Genomic DNA, 19545 nt, shown 5'->3' on the forward strand with positions numbered 1-19545 from the left:
TTATAATTTATAGTTGTTTATCAGATATTCTGAGTCCCTACTAGCTTTGTTATTAGTACCACAGGGATAATGAAACACAATATCTTACAGATATGATCTGGCTTCTTGACTACCTATGAATAATAATACTTTGCCCTTTCTAGTTCTTTTCCTTTAAGCATCCCCCAGAACTTTGAAAACCAGACTGAGTAAACATCAGTGATGCTCTGGTGATGTGGGTAAGATACAAACAGTGATAATTTCAGCAGCTACTGAAGAGTAAAAAAGACCACAGTTCTTTAAAGGCAAACATACCACAAACTACTTAAGGGAAATGTACTGAATGCTGTTTTCATTGTAATTTAGGGGAACTCCAAGACACCAGGATCTATCTGCTTACAAAAGAGGTGAACGAGAAAGCTGAGAATAATATCTGTCGTCTTACAAATAGCTATTGAATAGGTCTAGATACTTGTGGAGCACTGGTACTTTGGTATTTTTTTAGCGTTTGGTACCTTGAAGAGCAAAGTGATCTACACCACTCTGCTGAGACTTTTGTACAGAAATAGGGTGAAGTCTATTAGCTGCTGAGTAGTCAGTGCAACATCCTCCCCTATTCCCCATCTATTCACATGGGATTCGGGTTAAAAAAAACCCTGAACAGTACTCTGTACGTGAATAGTCACTTCTATGAAAATGAAGCTTAAAGCATTACTAATATATTAAAGAACATATTCTTAATCGATCAGAATTCTAGTACATTCAGCAATGTATCTTTCTCTCTTGAAATTTTCTCAGACAATACTTATCTCTACGTGTTCAACTCTTCACAATACCTCTTAATTTAAATATGGAGAGGTAACCCTGAATGGCTAGAAAGCATATGACAAGAACTGCTCACTTTCAATGAATTTGATCATGTGCCAAATGATAATTTTGTTTTCCTTTCTTTTTCCGATGGGGATAGGACTCTTGGCAACCATCTGAAGCAAGGAAGAATATTGATTTCTGCACCACCCCAGCCCTCCCCCCTTTCCCCAGAGGTCCATCTGATGACTTGGACCGTGCTAGTATTATTATTTATTAATTTCTTTTCCAGGCATTTGCTGACATAGTTGATCCTGGAGACCTCGTGGAGTTACTGGAACGTAGGTTCTGCTTTTTATGTATACTGTGTTGTATGCATTAGTGTCATGCATGTATGGGCTCTAAAGACTCTTTGGAAGTTTAAAGTGTGTGATCATTTTTCTATCAGGAGCCTGTTCTATGAAAAGCTAGTGGGTAATCAATGTAGTATATTATGTACTAAATAAGTACGACCCTAGCACTAGTGGGTTTTCAGAATAGAAGATTCATTGTCAGTGCAGGCAGAGTATTTTTTGCTGTCTTTTGGTTCCTAGTAACTTACCCAAAATACTGTTAACTAACAAAATGCCTCTAGAAATGTATGCTACCTGCTTTAGAACAGGAAAAGGGTTAAAAGTCGTAATTAATGGAAAATCCAGCTGGTTATCCAGATAGGTAATGGATTCCTTTGTCTGATCATTTATTTGATTAATTTTCAAATAATATAAGCATAAACCTTCAATTTTTGTAAAATTATTCAATTCATTTTTTAAGAAAATTATATGTCTTGCCACATGTGGAGCATAATCAATTGTAGTGAAACAACACTGGCCCTGAGCTCAAACTCCAGGAATATGCTCCCTCATACTGGGAGTTATCTGAAAAAGTGGCGAAGCTTGCATCATCTTCTTTAAAAGCTATCTTCAAAGTACAAACTTGGCAGCAGATAGAACTGCCCAAGTTCTAAGTCAAACTTAGAGTTGTCGTTCATACACTGCTAATGCCATTGTGTTCATCTGTGGTATTTATGCAAGCTGTTCTTATTTTTCTCTTATTGTTGGTGTAGTGGAAATAGTGTAGCTATATACAGTGCTATGAAGCTTAAATCGGTGAACCGTTTTTCTTGGGTTTTGACTATGAGAATTACTTTTCCATTTTAGTTTTTTTTAACTCATGAAAAAACTTTTTTCCTTTCTAGTTGACACAGCAGTACTTGAACTAATACAGCTCATTCCTCCAGGTATTGTACCAGTCTCTTCATAAATTATGCAGTTTAATAGGTGAATTTCCATGAGGACATTGCCCATTACAGCACAATCACTTTTTCCAACACACAAACAACATAGAAAGCTCTTCAACAAATAGTCCTCTGAATGTAAAATGTTAATAGATCAAGAGGATCTCATTCTTGAAAGTGAATAATAACTGAATATTGAAATGTACCATACTCAGGCTTAGGAAAGTGATAATATTTTAAAAATGGAAAATAAACTGAAATCATCCAGTGCACACTTATTAACTGCATCACAATTCACTTGCAAAGTGACTGTATGTGAAATTTCAGAGTACATAATCTTGTTCTCAGAATGACACTTTTTTCTTTCAATTTTAATGGTGACCATTGGGAAAACTGTTATCCTCACTATAAGTATTACAGGTCTCTTGGGATATGTGAAGATAATAAATAGCGATTTGTCATACTTCTGTTATTGGTTTGTGTGATTATAAAAATCTATTTTAATGAAATTCAAGAGTTCCCATGAATAATGTAAATCTATATTTTATTGGAAATAAAGTCAAGTTTTAAAGAGGACTCATTTGGAAACTGTGGTATTAAAAGCACTCTCTGTCACTTGTCCTTAGTACTTTCAAGGAAACAATTGCTTCTCTCAGGTGGCTCACCAGACTGTTTACTTAAAGAAATGTACTGAATGTGGATTTTTGTTGTGCGAAGGTAAAAGATCTTGGATAAGGAATTTAATTTCAGGGGTCAGAGAGAGGTATAATACAGCCCAACATAAGCTGACAAGATGACTGCAATAGCACATTTTAAATTTTTTTTATAACATACATTCAAGGATTTCCCCTAAAGAAAATAACTTTTTTAAAAGTAGCAAACAAGGATAATGAGCAAATTTTGAGATAATGAATTTGATGTTGCTTGTGTTTCTTTCTTACTACTACGCCTACTATTACTACTACTATTACTATTCTGAATGATACAGTTTTTCATAAGGGATTGGCTGCCATTAAAAAAAATACTGGTTTCTTCTGTGGCATGGAAGGGAAAGAAAGAGGGAAAACTACTGAAGAATTGCCTAGAGAAAACTTCTCATATGACTCTTAAAGAAGATTAACTGTTCTATAATTTTTTTTTTTAAAATAACAGTGAGACATACTTTCAGAGTAGATTCTGCACATTGCTGCTGCTGATTTAACTTGATGAGGTTATATCCTAGTGTGATACAAGTTTTTAGAGCCATGCTATTAATTTTTAAAGAACAAAATTTATCTTAGTTTCAATATGGTCTTGTATGTGGTGTCTGTACTATATGGCTTTGTCTATTTTCCAATTAAAGTATATATTTTCTTTTTAGTAGGAAGAATTCTAGCTACGTATGAAGAAAATACAAGAGATTTCCTGTTCCCTGACCCTAAACTTACCTGTGGGCACCACGGTTTAGATCGTGAGATTTTAATGAAGAGGTCCTCTTCTTTTACAGTGAGTGAATATCTGTGGATTGTATTTATGATACAGTGTGTTTCACTGAAGAAACCCCTTGAACTACTTCAAATGAAAAGCGATTACTTCTGTCAGATTTTGCCATTTCAGGTGTTGAATGTACAAATCCACAGTTGAACTTTGGTGAAGGTATAATCTTTTTTCAGAGTGCTTCAAGAAATTATTTAATGTGAAAAAGTTAGTTTCCACTTGGTTTGCAGTGTGACACCATGATGTGTCTTCCGTTCAATTTAATCTGTGGTGCAGTTGGTAGCTGAAGGGATGCAAGAGAAGAGGGAGATGTCATATCAACTTCACGGTTCTCAACAGATAAACCATGTAACCCTCCCTCCTCAGTCTCCCTTTGTAGCATTTTGTTTCAGACTGTTTTTGGTACTGTTTAGGACAATGACAGTCAGTACAAATTTATAGTACTATGCCATCTGACCTGTGGGTCTCCCTGCGGTGCAAGATCACCTCTAAAATAGTAAGTAACTGAAATTTAGCTTAGTGCTGCATGATTGTTTTTCAGTTTCAAAACCTGTTTCTTAAGGTCTATTCAGGCCATTCATGCTCATTTAGTAACCTGCCTTTTCTACAGTTTCAAAAAAGCTATGGTAAGTGACAACTAATTGGCAGAATGAGTGCAATGAAGTAATGTTAATTTTCTGGAGATAAGGGCTCAAGTGCATAGCAAATGAAAATGGATTTATCTCACACTTCCCTTTTTTCATAAGAGTTTGACTGTTGAATCTTAGGTGTCAGTGGAATAACTCAGGAAGGCACTTTGAAGATGATGGCTATGATGTGGGAGATGTGTTCTGCGGTTTGTTTTGTTCGTCTTATTTTTGTTAAATTTTACTAGTGGAGTGGCAGGATATTTGGATTGGGAAGACAGGGACTCAGTTGCCCTGTCTGTTGTGATTGGATTAAAAACACATGGCAGGAGGGAAATGCTGATGAAAGGTCATTAGTATCTTTTAGCTGGTACAATCTTTACCCTGCAAGGGCAATCTGGAAATTGCCCACTCACTTGTAATTAGAAGTGCTAAATTGGTGTCTAATGCTGTGTTACATTTGAATGAATTAAAGCTGTGATTTTGTGATACCAAATGTATGGTTCTGCAGCAGCTTAAACTCTCCCTGTGACAATAACCATCATTTTTTGGTCATAGCATCTCTCTGATATGGCTTATCCTATGCACGTTAGTGGTGGCTCAAGAGAGGAGGTGGGACTGTATTGCTTTCACATTACTTATAGAATAGGTACTTCTCTGATGTTGAGAAAGAATAGATAGGGAAGTAGTAATAAATGAGTAGGTATTAGCAAAATTATTTCAGATTTTTTTGTAAATGCAATATAATGCATCTTTGTAGAAGCAGACCCACTAGCGAAGTTTTCAGGTTTTTTGTTGGACTGACTTCTTTAATACAAAATTTATGTATATTCTAAAAAAGAGAAGGTACCATAATTTGTGAGCTGTGAGAAGATGTGATCAGAGTCATTTGGATGTGTAGCTGAACAATGACACTGTAGTAGCTTTATAAAGTTGACTGATGTAAGACAGAAATGTACTTCTGTGTCCTTGGGAACAGTGTAAATGAAATCCATCTCTTCCCTGGAACGAGCACTGCAGAAGCATCTGTTGCTCCATTCCATTTCCATTGCAGACAGAACAGTTTAAGAAAGGGTTTTGGCATACTGACCCCATTTTCAGGAATAATAAAGAAGCTGTGTTTGATGGAATTGGAGGGAGGCTCCTAACAAGAACTTGTGGTTCCTCTCCTTGCTTGCCAAATGGGATAGCTGTGAGAGGATTTTAACCTCCAGTAGAAATGCAGTCTCAAATGCCTCCATCTTCTAGTGTTCCCTAAGCTTTACTGGCAATTATCTCCTGCTAACTCTGTCAGCACCAAGCACTGCATGTGAATGCTAAGCAAAAGGGAAAGTGCTAAACAAGGTCTTGAGAACACTTGCGTTATTCGTATGCTAGTCAAGCCATGTTCTTCCTACATGAAAAGTTATTTATAGCTAGCTGAGATGTTGAGTATTTTTGACTGACAGCTGTGCTTCAGTGGCACTTTGATTCCCAAGAAATTTGTCTTTTATTAAAAAAATAAAGGTAGCAACAGCAAGGTTACGGTTGTGGAGTTCAGATAGGCAGTGACAAGCAGTGTCTGATTAACACTGCTAATCTGCCAGTTGGAAGGAATCCCAAGTTGAGAGGATCAGAACTCCTCCAGAAAATCTGGCACTTGGCTGATAATGTCTCTGGCTAAATGTCTTATGAGGCTTACAAACACAATACGCATACAAGACGTGCCTCGAGTTATCTCTCCTGGTCCAGTGTTGCCCAGCTGAGGCTTTTGCTGGCTCTTCTGTATTTCTCTGCAACCCTTGCTTTTCAGAATTTGTTTAAGCCTTGACTGTTGGTGACTTCTTACAGACATTCTTATCTCCATTCCACACCCTCATGCAGTATTCGCCATGTTACTTAAAACAGTTTCTTTTTAGTTATGCTATCTTTCGTTAGCATACCAATATGAGACCTTGTATTATATTCATGTATACTTTTTTAAGCTACAGACTTGTACTCCTTCTCCTTACAGTCAAAAGCACATATTAGACTTGTTTTCTGACTTGGGTTCTTCTAAATATGAACAACCTTTACAGTTTTCCTATGATCAAATTAATATGTCCATATCGCTTCTTTTTAATGACTGGTGCAGAAGGACTGGCAAGCCTGTTCAGGGCTGCAGGCACCACTAAGCCAGCAGCAGAGGAATAGATCCCAAAAACTTTCTGGATGGATTTTCATGTTTGGGGCTATACAGCAGTCCTTACGTAATACTATATTGAATATCCTTCAGCAATCCCTAGTTTGGGAACTGCAGAAAACAGAACTCCTCTGATTGCTTTTGACCTATAAGTTACTTTTGACATATCCATGCCTATGTATGTGAGTGCCATCCTGTATTCCCTCTCCACAAACCATTTCTTTGAAGAAATCATGGGTTTGTGTGATTTTTTTAGCTATGAGCATTTAACAATTCTGTAATCATTCTCAGTCTCTGTAAGAGCAGTAGTGCTCCATTGTTGCTTTTTATAGAAGACTTACTAATTCTGATGTGTCCTTTTTTAGATTGTTAATAGCACTTGACAATTCATTAGTAATAAAAATGAGTTGATTAAAGATGGTCAGCTTTAAAATCTCTTTTATATGCCATAACTTGACTTGATTGAATCCTGGACTCTATTAATTGCTATGACTGAGCTTTCTTGGCATTTTTGTCATTTCATTTCCATAATCTAACCTGGGGCCAGGTCATATTCCCTTATGGGAAATCAGTTTCTGTTTAGGCAGGTGGTAGAGAATAGTTTCATTCTGCAGTAGACTTCACTCATGAAGTTCCTGCTAAGTCTTAAGAATGTGGGGGAGAGTCACAAACAGACCAGCTCCTTTTCATTTCTCAGTGATTTCATGTGTTCATGTGCACAAATGCCCAGGCACACAGATGCCTCGGGGCAGCAAACTCTGTCCGTGTTGAAAGAAGAGAGGGTAGAAAGTTTTAAGGACACCTGATTCTCTCTTTGCTTCTACAGAGCTGTATAAGATACACACAGATGATTCCCACTTGTTTATAGCATATGTGGCCTTTAGTTCTTTTATGCCTTTTTCAGTGTTCCTGTTTTGGGAAATAATACTTGTGTGTCATAATCTCTGCCATTTATACCCAGTAAATTTTGCATATGTTAGCCAATTCTAGCTAAATTTAACAGGAAGTAGAGCTCTCAAAGGTATTATGTTTCTAGGCACAGCTGAAGTAAAAGAGGATGAGTTGAACAAGAACGGTTAGCCGTGTAAAGATGGAAGGACCTGCTGGCCATTAGTACATGTGTGCTGGTTGACCAGGAGGTCCATTTGGACCCCACTGACTCCAAATTGGTTAAACTAGGGCTGCCTCTTGCCAGCCACATGTGTAAGAGGGGATTGAGAGGAAGTGGAACATGGTTACAGAACGGGGGAGACAATCCACAGAAATCAGACTTTGCTGTAATGATTACAGAATAAAGGGGATTCTTAATCATACCGTTACAAATTAATAGTTATTTGCAGTGTAATTGACTAATTTTCAAAATGTTTTTACAAAAAAGATTGCACAATTGGGACTATTTATAAATAAGTTTCCAAAGTTAGCATTAATGAAACTTCTAGAGCATGACTGGAATTTTTCTTGATGCTATATAGCATGGCATGAAAAATCTTTAAAAGTGCTTTTGACAAAGAAATGTATTGAAATAAAAGTCAGACCTTAATTGTTGTACGAAAGCAATATAATCATCTGTAATTGAATTGTCAGAAATGCAAATGTTAGCATCTTGACATTTACCATTGCTGTTCTGTCTTTCCTAATTATCTTTATTAAAGGCTGAAATTAACAAAGGAAATGGCTGAAAATTAGGAATGCTTTGTTACATTAGGTGACATTTACTACTTTGATACCCTTTATCTTGAGTTGGAGCTTGATGTTCAATTATTGTCTCTCTTCTAGGGAATTGCACCAAAATTGAGATTTTCTACAAGCTCCCTTATTACAGAAAGTCTGTTGAGCTCAGGAAGGAGTCACATACAGGTTAGCATAATTTAATTGTTTGCAATTTAATTTCTAGATTTAATATTGATAGCCTTGGTTCCAATTTTTGCATGTGCTGCTCACTTCAAACTTTTCTCATTCTTTTGTTGTGGTTAAAGCAGTTGTCATGGGTGCTTGACAACTTGATTAAATTTTTAATCAAGTATGAGTAAAGAGTGGGTTTGGTGCATGACAGTAAATGCTGAGAATTCCTTGAATCTGAAACAATTATCAGCTGCTGTGTTCTATGATCAGCTGAAGTGTCAATCCCTGGTGTATTTGTAGGTGGGAAGATGCCTTCTCACCATTTCTTACTGACACTTAAAATTAAGGTGGGACAATGAAAGCTAGGTGAAGTCAGAGAAGGTACATTATCAAACAAACCAATTAATTTAATTGTTTTCCATAACAATATCGGTAACAGTAACGGAAATTAAGATTTCTGTTGAAAAGGCTGTCACCAATATTAATCTGGAAATGCTGCTTCTGCAATGAGCAAAGTTAAAGGTGAAGTAGCTGAAGAGACTGGAGAAAAAAAAAACCTCTCTGATGTGTTTGTTCATTTAATAGCACTCTTCTCTGGTCTCACAGATTGAAATTTTGGTCGGGTTTCCTGGCACAAGCTGTCACAAAGTTACTCTTACATCCTCCTTTTCATTTGCTAGATTATTGAAAAACAGTGCAGCATCATTAAAATGGAATAGTTTGTCAGGAAGTCTTGCGTGCATAGAGGGATGGGGGGACTTTGACCTCTTTGTGGCGTTGCTAATTAGTTCACTGAGAAGTTTCTTCCAAATTTAGCAAAAGAAATGTATTGAGACACTTAGGTAAAGACTAAAAAAAAAAAAAGTGGAAATTGTCATTGTCAGAAAACTAGCTTCACTGAAGGTGACTTCAAGAAGGGCAGTGTGATTTAAAATTAAAAATGTCCTTTAAAGTATTTAATGTTATGAATGGCATATCAAATTTGCATGTGTTGCAGTGAAGGTCTGGTTTCATGATTGGTGTAAGCTAGAAGAAGCACAGCCTACTTCTGGTGAAATTGAAATTAGTCTTAGAGAACTAGGTCTGGTTTTGTTTGGGCCAGTTCCATTCCCTGGCTCACTACCAGCTGCAGAAGTGCTAGTACAGGCATGAGAAAGGCAGTGGCATGAACAGTCTGCGTGATGCCAGATTCAAACTATGTTGACGCAAAACAAACACACAACCTCAGCCTCTTTCGTTGTTGGGTGTAGAGGGAAAGGCTTGAAGGCAAGCTGGACATTTTATTTCTAGGTTCCTCTGAACTGAAGTAGTGCATGCAACATTCAGATTTATAAGTAATGTCAACTTCCTCAAGCTTGAGAAAGAATTTCTAACAGGAAGAGAAGTCTTGCTATACCCTTATTTTTGATCTTTTGTAACATGTGAATTTGAGCAAAACTTGACCAAAAAGACTATTTATCCATACTGCGGTATTCAAAGTTAAAACATGCTGCTGACTAAGCAGCCTGATAAGAGTTGTATAATCTAGAGTGCCTTGACCTATAAAGCTTGTGGAGTAACTGAACACTCATTTAATGCCAGGAATTACAAAGGGATGATAATGTATTTCAAACAAAACTTCAGTGTTGGAAACAGTTTCCCAGAATTTGAAATCAGTCACTGAAGAAGTTAATAGTTATTTGCAAGGGGTGTCAGTCCTGATTGTTAGGTAGCCTTTGCTGGTAACAACAACAACAACAAAAACTATACCACCATCACCCCCATCCTATGTTGTAGGAAGGGAAATGGTGAGGTTCATTGTTCTTCCATTTTCCTTTATTCTGCTGTATGTAGGTATTTTAAAAGCAATATCAACTCAGAGGTAGACTTTTAAGGTAATATTTGATAATGGTGTGATTTTTATAAATTTTAGCTACAAAATCCATATTTCAGATGTCACGTGCCAGTTTTATAAATAATCAGCTGCTTTGCCTCGTCTTTTGCAAAAGTATTCACATGATTTGAGAGGATCTTTAGAAGATGGTCTTTAAAGATTTTTTGGCGGGGGGGGGAGTGTGGTGGTTTGGGTTTGGTTTTTTTTTTGTTTTGGTTTTGCTAAACATAGCTTCTTGATTATAACTAAAGAACTAGTAAATTCACCATGATCCAAGAAAATATAAATATCAGAGAATGGAATTACACTTCTTGTGAGGCTTTAGGCAACTATAAATGAATATAATTTAAACTATTAAGCAGGCTTCTATTTTAATTAATGTATTTTATTTTAAAGGATAAGAATTTTAAAAGATTAAAAAAAGTTTAAACAGATGAAAAAATTCTTCAAATCTGTGTATGCCCAATCCAGGTAAAGTTTGTGTTAAATGAACTTGTGACAAAATTCAATTTAATTTTTTACAGTCTCTGTACACTAACTGTGTGAGAAAGCTAATTGGGTAAGTATGAGATACAACCTTAACATCTAACATGTAGTAATGTGTGTTTTAACCTCCTTCTGGTTTCAGAGAAAATGGTAAATATGTTGTTGTTTTTTAAATTGCTGTTTGATTATAGTTTTGTGAGGGGAACATCAGCTGACATGCCGTTTATTTCTGTTAAAATTATTAGTTCCCTGTTTGCATTATTTTCAGTGATCTTTGTTCTGCATGCTGTCAAACCAGATAATTTCTCTTTTTCACTTTAGGGTGATTTGAATTGGGTACATCACTCAACCCCAAATGGAAAATTGCAAACAAAGTTACCAAAGAAAAATACTCTTTCACCTGAGAAAAGCAGGCACAGCTTAGCAACAAAGAACTACGAGCAGCCTACAATAGCTTCTAAATCACGTTCTCCATCTCCATACACAAAAAGACGAATGTGTGAGCTATCGGAAGAAGCCAGGCAACGACTGGCCCATTTAAACCTTGGTCCTTATGAATTCAGAAGAGAAACTGATAAACCTCCATTTGTAGTTAGACGGGTTTGTATTCTCTCCAAAGTGCTTCTAGCTTAAGCTCAGATCAAATATTGTTCTTTCACTAAATATTGCTCCAAAAATTCATTCAGCTCTTAGTTTAGATGAATAATTTTACTCTCCTTAACAGTCTGTCACATAGTGATTTAAATGTAAAATTCACTAAAATAAAATTTCTTTTATCTGCGTTAGTAACAGACAAAGATCAAATTCTTTCATGAATATCTTGGTTAAATTCTCTGAGGCCCCATTTCTTTTCTTCCAGCGCACTAGACAGGATAATAGGTGTATAAATTCAGCTTGGAAGTAATTGATATTAGTATTAAAAATTCCTGAATAAGACTTTAAAGAAAGAGTGTCTAGTCACATTATGAACATTTACACTTCCTCTCTCTCAACTTTTTTTTTTTATGTTGGCATCCTATGATCTTTGAAACACTTCCTTTGCTCAGAGCTACATCTCTAACACTTTGACTCAGGTTCATAACCAACCTGATATTAGCACCCACATAAGGACTTTTTGCTAACCATACATGAAAAATTGTTCTGAAATTAGGTACTTAAAGAAACTGTGTTTAAGTGCTTTAATACGAAGGGGCCAGATTTTCCAGCCTCTTAGAGGATCATATTCTCATATATTTTTTTTCTTCTTTATTTTTCTTATGATTGCAACAATCCTTTATTTTTAGAATACCACTTTGGACGCATAGGGGCAGAGATGGGATTGTTCTGATTCTGTGCTATGACATTATGATTTGGCTACAATTCCAGACACTTGTCACAGCCATTGAGATAATTTAGTTTTTAACTAGTTTGCTTCTCACTTCATTTAATTTTTTTCAACTTTATGTACAAATGAATTAATAATATCTTGTCAAATTTTAAAATTCTTTTCCAAGTTTTATTCTACCTGTAGGTACCTTTTAGAAATTCAGATTAGCCTTAATTAGCCATTAATCATTCATCAACCTACTGCTCATCTCTCACATATTTTTCTTTTAACTCCTTTTAATCAATTCTTCTGTTTTTTGATCTATAGGTGAAGTTCACAGTTTAATTATAGCATCTTTAAACACTGATTATTGATTTTGATTGCTTGGTTATGTTTGTACAAAAAAGGAAAAAGCTTGTCTCTTAATGTACCATATCCTGACTGTCGTGGCCTTTCTAGATTGAGAATGCTCCTTTTAGGGCAACTTTATTGCTGAGGACTCTTTTGGCCTGGAGATTTTGTGTTACATGAAGTTTAAAATTAGATGATGTTAAATGTAACATTTTTAATTAGGAAAAGATTCAGACCTCTCTTAGCAAGATCTGAACTGTTTGGAATAAGTATGAGATACCAAGAATTGTTTAAAAAGACTGCAGACATTATAGATGAAGGAGAAACTGTCTGCATTTTTTTTCTTTGAACAATATGATATTCAGAGTTTTTTAGACCTTTCTAGTACTGTTGTTGTTTATGCACAGTAATGCTAATACACATAATGAGCGAAGTGTTGTGAAAATAATTTTAAATAACATTTAAATAAGAATAAATTATTTCAGAATGGACTAGATGTGATCTTATGAACGAAAACAGAAAAAAGTAGAAATTCATGCATCTGATACTGAGCATTTTAACAGTATTTTTGCTTCAGGTTGAACAACCAAGTCCTGGTATTAAACTTCATACCTTGTGTCCCACACGAGAAAGCATAGTGGAAGCCTGGACCAAGGTAGACCATGGTCAGTATTTTCTGCTATGTATCTCATTAATGCTTTTGTTTTCTGCAATAGTTCAGTGAGGTTATTTTGTTTGGGGGGTTTTGTTTTGGTTTTTTAGTTATTAAAGAGTCAGTCTATAATGGAGAAAAAAGTGTTCTTTCTTCCTAGGAGTAGGAAGAATACTGAATAAGCTACTGCTGCAAAAGGTGGTTTTGAATAGTTCTTTACCTCATGAAACTTGGAACATAGTTCTACATGATATGAAAGTAGTAGTAGTAAATACCAAAGCCCAGGCGAGTGCTCTGTTTCACTCCACTTGTTTTGGTGAGTTGGATAGTGGAGTAAATCTGCACCAGAGTCTCTGGGTGTGTTGATCAGGCTTGGAGTATTGATCATTTTGAAGGTCAAGGGCTCTGTTTCTTCAAAAATGAATAATGTTTATTTCAGCAGTGTTTGTGAATAGTGGATCAGTGACTTACCATTATTAATGAGCATACAGGATGTACTCTAAGATCTGCTTCAGCATTCATTGGTATCAGTAAGTGAGGGTTTAATAAAAGATGTGGGACCAGAAACTTAAGGAAGTACCCTAAAACTTGATTTTATTGCGTGTATCTGGCAATATGAGGATTTTAATGAGTCTCATCAGTATTTGTTTGTTACGTGTGCTCTACCTCTTTTTTTATTGTGCCTCCTCACTAATTATAAATTGTTATGTAGCAAATCATTATGAACTTGTTATTTAACATTTGTTCTTTGTAGTAGCACTGAGTGTAGGGTCTTAAAGGTTTCACATTCCCTTTGGGGTCATACTTACCAATCTGTAGTAGCTGGATAATGTAACAGACCTATTATCATCTGATACCGTTGCATACTTACAAAATGAGTTGATGGTTTCTGGCGAGTGGTTAGGAGACTGAAATCTACCTCACTATTAATATCCAGAGAATTCACTGGTCACCTGCCTGTGTCTTGAGGCTTACCTGTAACTTCTGAAAAAAACAGATTCCTAGGATTACAAGTCTTAATACTGACAGTCCAGTTTAGTCCTTTTTTGCTTTTGTGCAGGTAGCTAATAGAGGGATGTCTTTACATTGCTGTGCAGCAATGGGTCACAGTATGAGGGTTGTTCAGTACAGACTGATATAACTGATCAAGAAGCCAGGCATAATTTAATGTCAGTCCCTCAGGGATGAGGTGCATGTTGACATTGGTGGAACATGCTAACCTGGTATGGATAGTTTCCCCACCTATGGTTCCATGGGCTTTGTACTCATGTTTGTGGATCAGTGGTGAGGGAAGGAGTGACAGAAGGAGGGAGAGGGGGTCATTGGGAAGCTTGTTCAGAAAAGATTAGTAAGGTAGTGTAATGTATGTAAGAATTTTTGGGAATGGTAGAGCTTGATTTTATATTGATTTGGGCAATTAATAGCTTAACAAAATGTGCCGCTTCTGTCTGTGCAGAAGATGGTGCTTCCACGGATTCATTATTATAAACATTGTATTCCATTAAATGTGAAGTCATTGTTTTCAGCTAAAGGAAGTGATTTCCTGAAATATTCTGAGGAGACTGTTTAGAATTTCACAATGTCTAATAATAAATTGCTTTAGTACTGTTTGGGAGGAGAGGTAAGCTATTTTGTAAAAGATTTCATAAAATTTAGGACATCTGGATTTTCTTTTGAATTTCTTCTGGGATGCACCTTTTTTCTTTCTCCAGATCCTTCTCTTCTTGGCAGCTACAGACCCAAGAAAGCCAAAGTGAGTACTTTGAAGTGCTATTGTTTACAAATTGTTTTTTGGGAAGCTCTGAGTGAGAAGGATTACCCCATGTAGGTATTTTTGAAACTTTATCTACTATAGTATCAAAAGCAAGAAAAGGGACATTTTAAATCTTATCTAACCTGTTTGAGGCCTGCTGACAGATTGTTTACAAATAGAAATGTGAAACTTAACACTCTAAGATACTGATGCCTGTAGGTACAGAACTTGCTTCTCCTTAGCGTTAAGGCTTGTAACAAGGCTCTAGATAGAAGAGCCTTTACAGGCAGTTTGCATTTGCCTTCCTGGTCGTTCTGAGATCACGCTTCATTCCAGAATTGTATGCAAAGGTAGCACTGGTACAACAGACAAGCCACTGTTCTGTTATTCCACATCCTTGCTTTTTCAGATTTTAGCTGCTTTGTGTGTTAAATGGATCCAAAGATTAATGTCAGAGTTCCTTTGGTTTTTGGTGGTTTTTTTTCTTTCTATCCTCATTTGGTTGGTTTTGCCTGTGTTCCTGAAGTACTGCAGAAATTGTGGATTTAGGCACTTCATTATGTATGCCCTCTTATATCTCCTAATGGCTGGGAAAACTGATGATAACAGAGAGGAGGAAAGAAGGGTAATTAAAAGGATAAACCTTGATATATGTTAAGCGCAGTTTTGTCAGACTCTAAGCTTTTATTACTAAGGATTGCAGTTTTGCATACCATGTGAGACTAATATTTTGTGCCACTTCTGGATTGTTCCATGGCTGTAAATGAGAAACTGTAAAGAAAATAGAGAATTTCTGCTAAATATGTCAAAATTGGTTTTTTGTGTTTTTTTTAATGATGTCTATTTTAAGGTTATGGTTATCCCCCCTCATCCCTCTACCCCTCAGTGGGAAAGTAGATTTTAAGAGCAGTCATTGTTTGGAGAATGCAGATAGCTGAGCTACAGGTTAATTCATCATGTTCTTGATGTTTCTAATCATTTGTGATTCTCACAAAATCAGGGCTGAAGAGAATGTATCTTTGCCTTGCCAGAAATATAATATAGCTTTGTTTAAGAGGAGCTGTTTCAAAGCTGAGGAAAGAAACCCTGCAGCCTAGAAAGAGCTAATGAATAACCTGATTATTGTTGGTCTGGTTTTGTTATGATTTTGGTTTTGTGGGTTTTTTTTTCCTCAGCTTTGGGAAACAGCTCCTGTAAAAGTCCCCATTCCAGGTAAAAGGGGGAGACATTTTAGTGGTATGTTCAGGTTAAGAGGAACTATGAAAGGAGTAACTAGTATAGTGAAGAGTGAGTAGAAGATGATTAGATGGGTCTGTGTTTTCCCTTGAGGAACAGCAAATAATGAGGGGAAAAAAGGTCTAAGAACAAGTGTTCCCACAGTGAAGAGAGGTCTGAGGTTTGTGTTGTTTAGACTTTCAGGCATCATTCCGAATCTGTGAGATTCTTGGGAGGGGTAAGTCTTTAAATTGTGCAGTCAGAAAAGGTGATAAAAGGCCTGTTACACTAGACTTTGCTATAAGGTGGTGTGTTAGATACCAACAGAGTCCTCTGACACTTATTGATTTAATTTAAATCAGGGCTCTTTCTATGAAACGAGCGTCCTTGTTCTTTCCCCAGCAGGCAGATATTCCTGTATGTGCAGCCTTTAACCTTTTGGTTTGAAAAATAAAACCATGAAAACTGTACATCTTGATATTCATAATAAATTTTAGCAAGATTTGGTGGGTTTTTTTACAGGCAAAATCTACTCATGGAAAAGACTTTGACAGTTCCGATGTTTGCCATGAGGATGCAATCTCAGGTCCACCCAACAGACAGTCCCGTTCTGGTTCATTAGAGCATTCAGCACCTCCAGCATTTCAGAAGCATTCTCTAAGTTCTGTGCTAAATCGATCTTCTCTAAGGGAAAGGTAATGACTTGGTTTTGTTTGTGAAGTTCTGGAATTATTAACATGAGCAGATGATAACAGTACTTGCATGACTATAGTTTGCATGTTTTGAGGCATGCAGGCTGAAGAGACTGAAAAATCTTTCCCCAACAACTGTGTTGTTGTTTGACTTTTCCTCAGGTGCTGTGTTTGCCGTCACCTCTCTGCTTAGTGAATACAATCCTAATAATACGTCAATGAAAACTGTCTTTGACATCTCTGTTGCTAACCTTCTCTGAAACAATGAAGCCCCAGATTTCAGGATGCCAATGTCTGTCTACAACAGAGAGTACTTAAATAAATAAATAATCACTTTTTCAGAGGCGGTTAGAATCTCAGGAATGTAAATATAGATACATGTCAAGTAGGCTTTATGGGAAGTACTTGGAAACCTTTTTTCCTTCTGACTGTTGTTCAGCCTAGTGTTTGTAAGCACATACTTGTGGCTATTCTGTAGTCTGATGTGTGATTAGGGTGCATAACACACTTGGGCTAGCTTTAATCTAGTCAATGTATTATTTTCCAATCTTTTTGCTTTATTGACATCCTAAGATGTTGTTTTGTTTGAATTGAAGTGTGGGCCTCTGCAGGAATTGTGTGTATATTATTTGCTATATATAAACTAGTTTTCTTAGTAGTCTCTACCGACCTCAATGGGGTTGGGGTCAAGACAGTTTCTAATATCCCTTAGTTCAGTGGATTTCAATCCCTGGGTTAATATTTTGGGCAAGCCTTGCAGCTTCAGTGTCTCATGAGGCTGGGATGGAAGAAATGTCAAAAAGCAACAGGTTTTTTCATGCTTAAGTCCTCCAGTCCTTCAAAGAGAGTATTCCCTACCTCCTGCTGAGTAGATGTGTACTTGGTGCACAATGCTTCTACTGTACATTCAGTTTAGTAAGTTACTAGATGGCTTTCTGGGAGCAGAAAAACGATATACAAGGCTGGGCCTGAATAAGCGAATACATAAAATAATTGGGAGAAGCTGAGGATCAAACTGATGGCCTGCCCTAAATGCTGAAGTGTTTGCTGAGGCCCTACTTGGAGATGTACTTTGGTGGCTAGTTCACACTTGTTCCAGGCTGTTTCATCCTTGTTACCATTGGTACCTCTGTTAGTCAATGCTCGCAGGGTGCATTTTATAGCCTACGCACAGCCTAATGCTTTTTTTCAAAATAGAAAAATTGTCTCAGTTTTTTTCTTTAAAAAGAAAAATGACAGATGGCAGGTGGGGATTGAATTTTTAATACTTTTAAAGATCAAGTTGGTGTTCTAACATCTTTCTCTGCTTGAAAACTTGCTTGTTTGTGGTTCTGTGTAATAGTATTTCTTGAGAACCATTATACAGAGATTAGGATGTATCTGGGGTTTGGAGGAGGTTTCTTTGTCATCTTGTCTACCCCCCCACTCTCTCCTGACGTTGTTTGTGCATTAGTTACCCGTGTCTGGGGAAGAGATATTGTAACAGTGACTTTTTCATCCTCCTTTTTTCAACTAGACTCCTTGGGGGGTGGGGCTAAATTTTAAAATTGATTATATTTAAAGCTGACAGGGTCCCTTATATTGATAGCAGGAAGGTCTTGTATGTTGTGAGCTGCTGTTACATGCACAGTAATTTAGTCATCTACCAGTTAATCTCGAAATTATCTGAATATTCTTGCTTTTTCTCTTTATGAGCCCCTCTCCAGAAGAGATTTGTGATCTTGTGAAATTGTGTTTTCTTCTTATTAGAAAAAGTGTTCTCAGCTCTTTAGAGATGTAACATCTCTTTATGGTAAAGATGTAAGTGTTTGCTTTTGTCATCAGAAAAAATTCAAAATGAGAAGGTAAAGGGCATAGTCTAAAAAATTTGATCTCTCTTTCATGCTGCTGAGATAACAATGGCTTTAGCTGACTGTATACTGAGAGCTATAGTTGGAATGACAAACATGGATCAGAGGTCAATGTTTGGAAATGCATGCAAACGCTGCTGTTCAGATCATAGAAATACAGAGAAAATCAGTACTACTGAAAGTATACCAGCGTTAGTGTATTTGCAGGAATAGAGAGTCTTATCTTACAGTGTTTGATGTTTATTTCCTCAGTTTTATTTTGAATTACAAAGACAAAGAGCCTAGCATATCCAAGCTATTTTTTTTAATGCTAGTCAACCCACAGTCAATATGAAACTTGACTCCCACCTCAACCTTTAGTTCCCCTTTTTCCCTTTTTTTAAAAAAAAGAGTGTGAAGTGAATGTCTGCCTTCTTGGGAGTATTTCCCAGAGCACTGCTGAATAGTTGTTAAGCCACTGCAATACTTTTCAGTGATACAGAAATTGGGGCCTTGCAAAAGGTCCTTGGAGCCCTTTTTCTAGCAGTTTCCAGTCCCTTTCTGTGAGCCTGCTAGAGAGACCACAAATCAATCCTCTCCCCTTTTCCACGGAGTTTAAGCCAGAAGCAGAACTGCAAATAGATTTACTGCTGAACAAGTCAGCAAAGTTTTGAATATCTATTTTTCATACTTTATTTTTACGTTTTTTCATTATTTAGGTTACCTAAGGAAAGCATTTGCTAGTGTTGCAAACTGACACTAAGCAGAGTGATGTGGCTGTACAACTCTACTTCTCATTTTGATTGTAGCTCCTGTGCAGAGCAATGGTACATGCACACTCTTCAGTTCCTGCCCATGATGTGTGGCCAGCTTCAGTCAGTGCAGGTGACTTGCCCTACAGACTAGTTGGTTGTGCATAGATAGGTATCCTTTTGTGCATACATAAGTATCCCGTATGCTTTGTGAAAGAGCATTAGCACTATATTCTCTCAATGCTGCTGCAGGAAAGCAGAATTCAAGTCCAGTCCTTGCTTTCATAGTGCATGTACATCCTCATGTGCTCCTGGAAGATGGTGTTTTTCTTGGGACTTACAAGCTAAGCCTTCCTTGCAGCACTGAAACCTGCAGCAAAGTACCTTTCCTAAAGAAAAGGAGAAACAGTGAGGTGGATTCTGTAAGGTAATGACAGAAGTCCTCTGAATGGAGCTATCTGCTAGCAAA

General features: G+C 36.8%; 1 protein-coding gene across 3 annotated transcripts in view; it reads left to right on the forward strand.

The window, feature by feature from the left end:
• Positions 1-19545, forward strand: part of SPATA6 (spermatogenesis associated 6) — a 46058-nt gene that overhangs the window by 6299 nt on the left and 20214 nt on the right. Inside the window, exons 3-10 of one of the 3 annotated variants that reach the window (XM_009461282.2) lie at positions 1079-1127; positions 2024-2065; positions 3423-3547; positions 8102-8182; positions 10848-11126; positions 12761-12848; positions 14548-14588; positions 16326-16498. In XM_009461282.2, the coding sequence (XP_009459557.1) occupies positions 1079-1127; positions 2024-2065; positions 3423-3547; positions 8102-8182; positions 10848-11126; positions 12761-12848; positions 14548-14588; positions 16326-16498 (878 nt within the window). The remainder of the gene's footprint in view (positions 1-1078; positions 1128-2023; positions 2066-3422; positions 3548-8101; positions 8183-10847; positions 11127-12760; positions 12849-14547; positions 14589-16325; positions 16499-19545) is intronic. The other 2 variants (XM_087733478.1, XM_087733479.1) reach the window with 2 other exon arrangements.

The sequence above is a fragment of the Nipponia nippon genome, unplaced genomic scaffold, assembly GCF_047370975.1.
Source record: "Nipponia nippon isolate SJK-2023a ecotype South Korea unplaced genomic scaffold, ASM4737097v1 scaffold_5, whole genome shotgun sequence".
NCBI lineage: Eukaryota > Metazoa > Chordata > Aves > Pelecaniformes > Threskiornithidae > Nipponia > Nipponia nippon.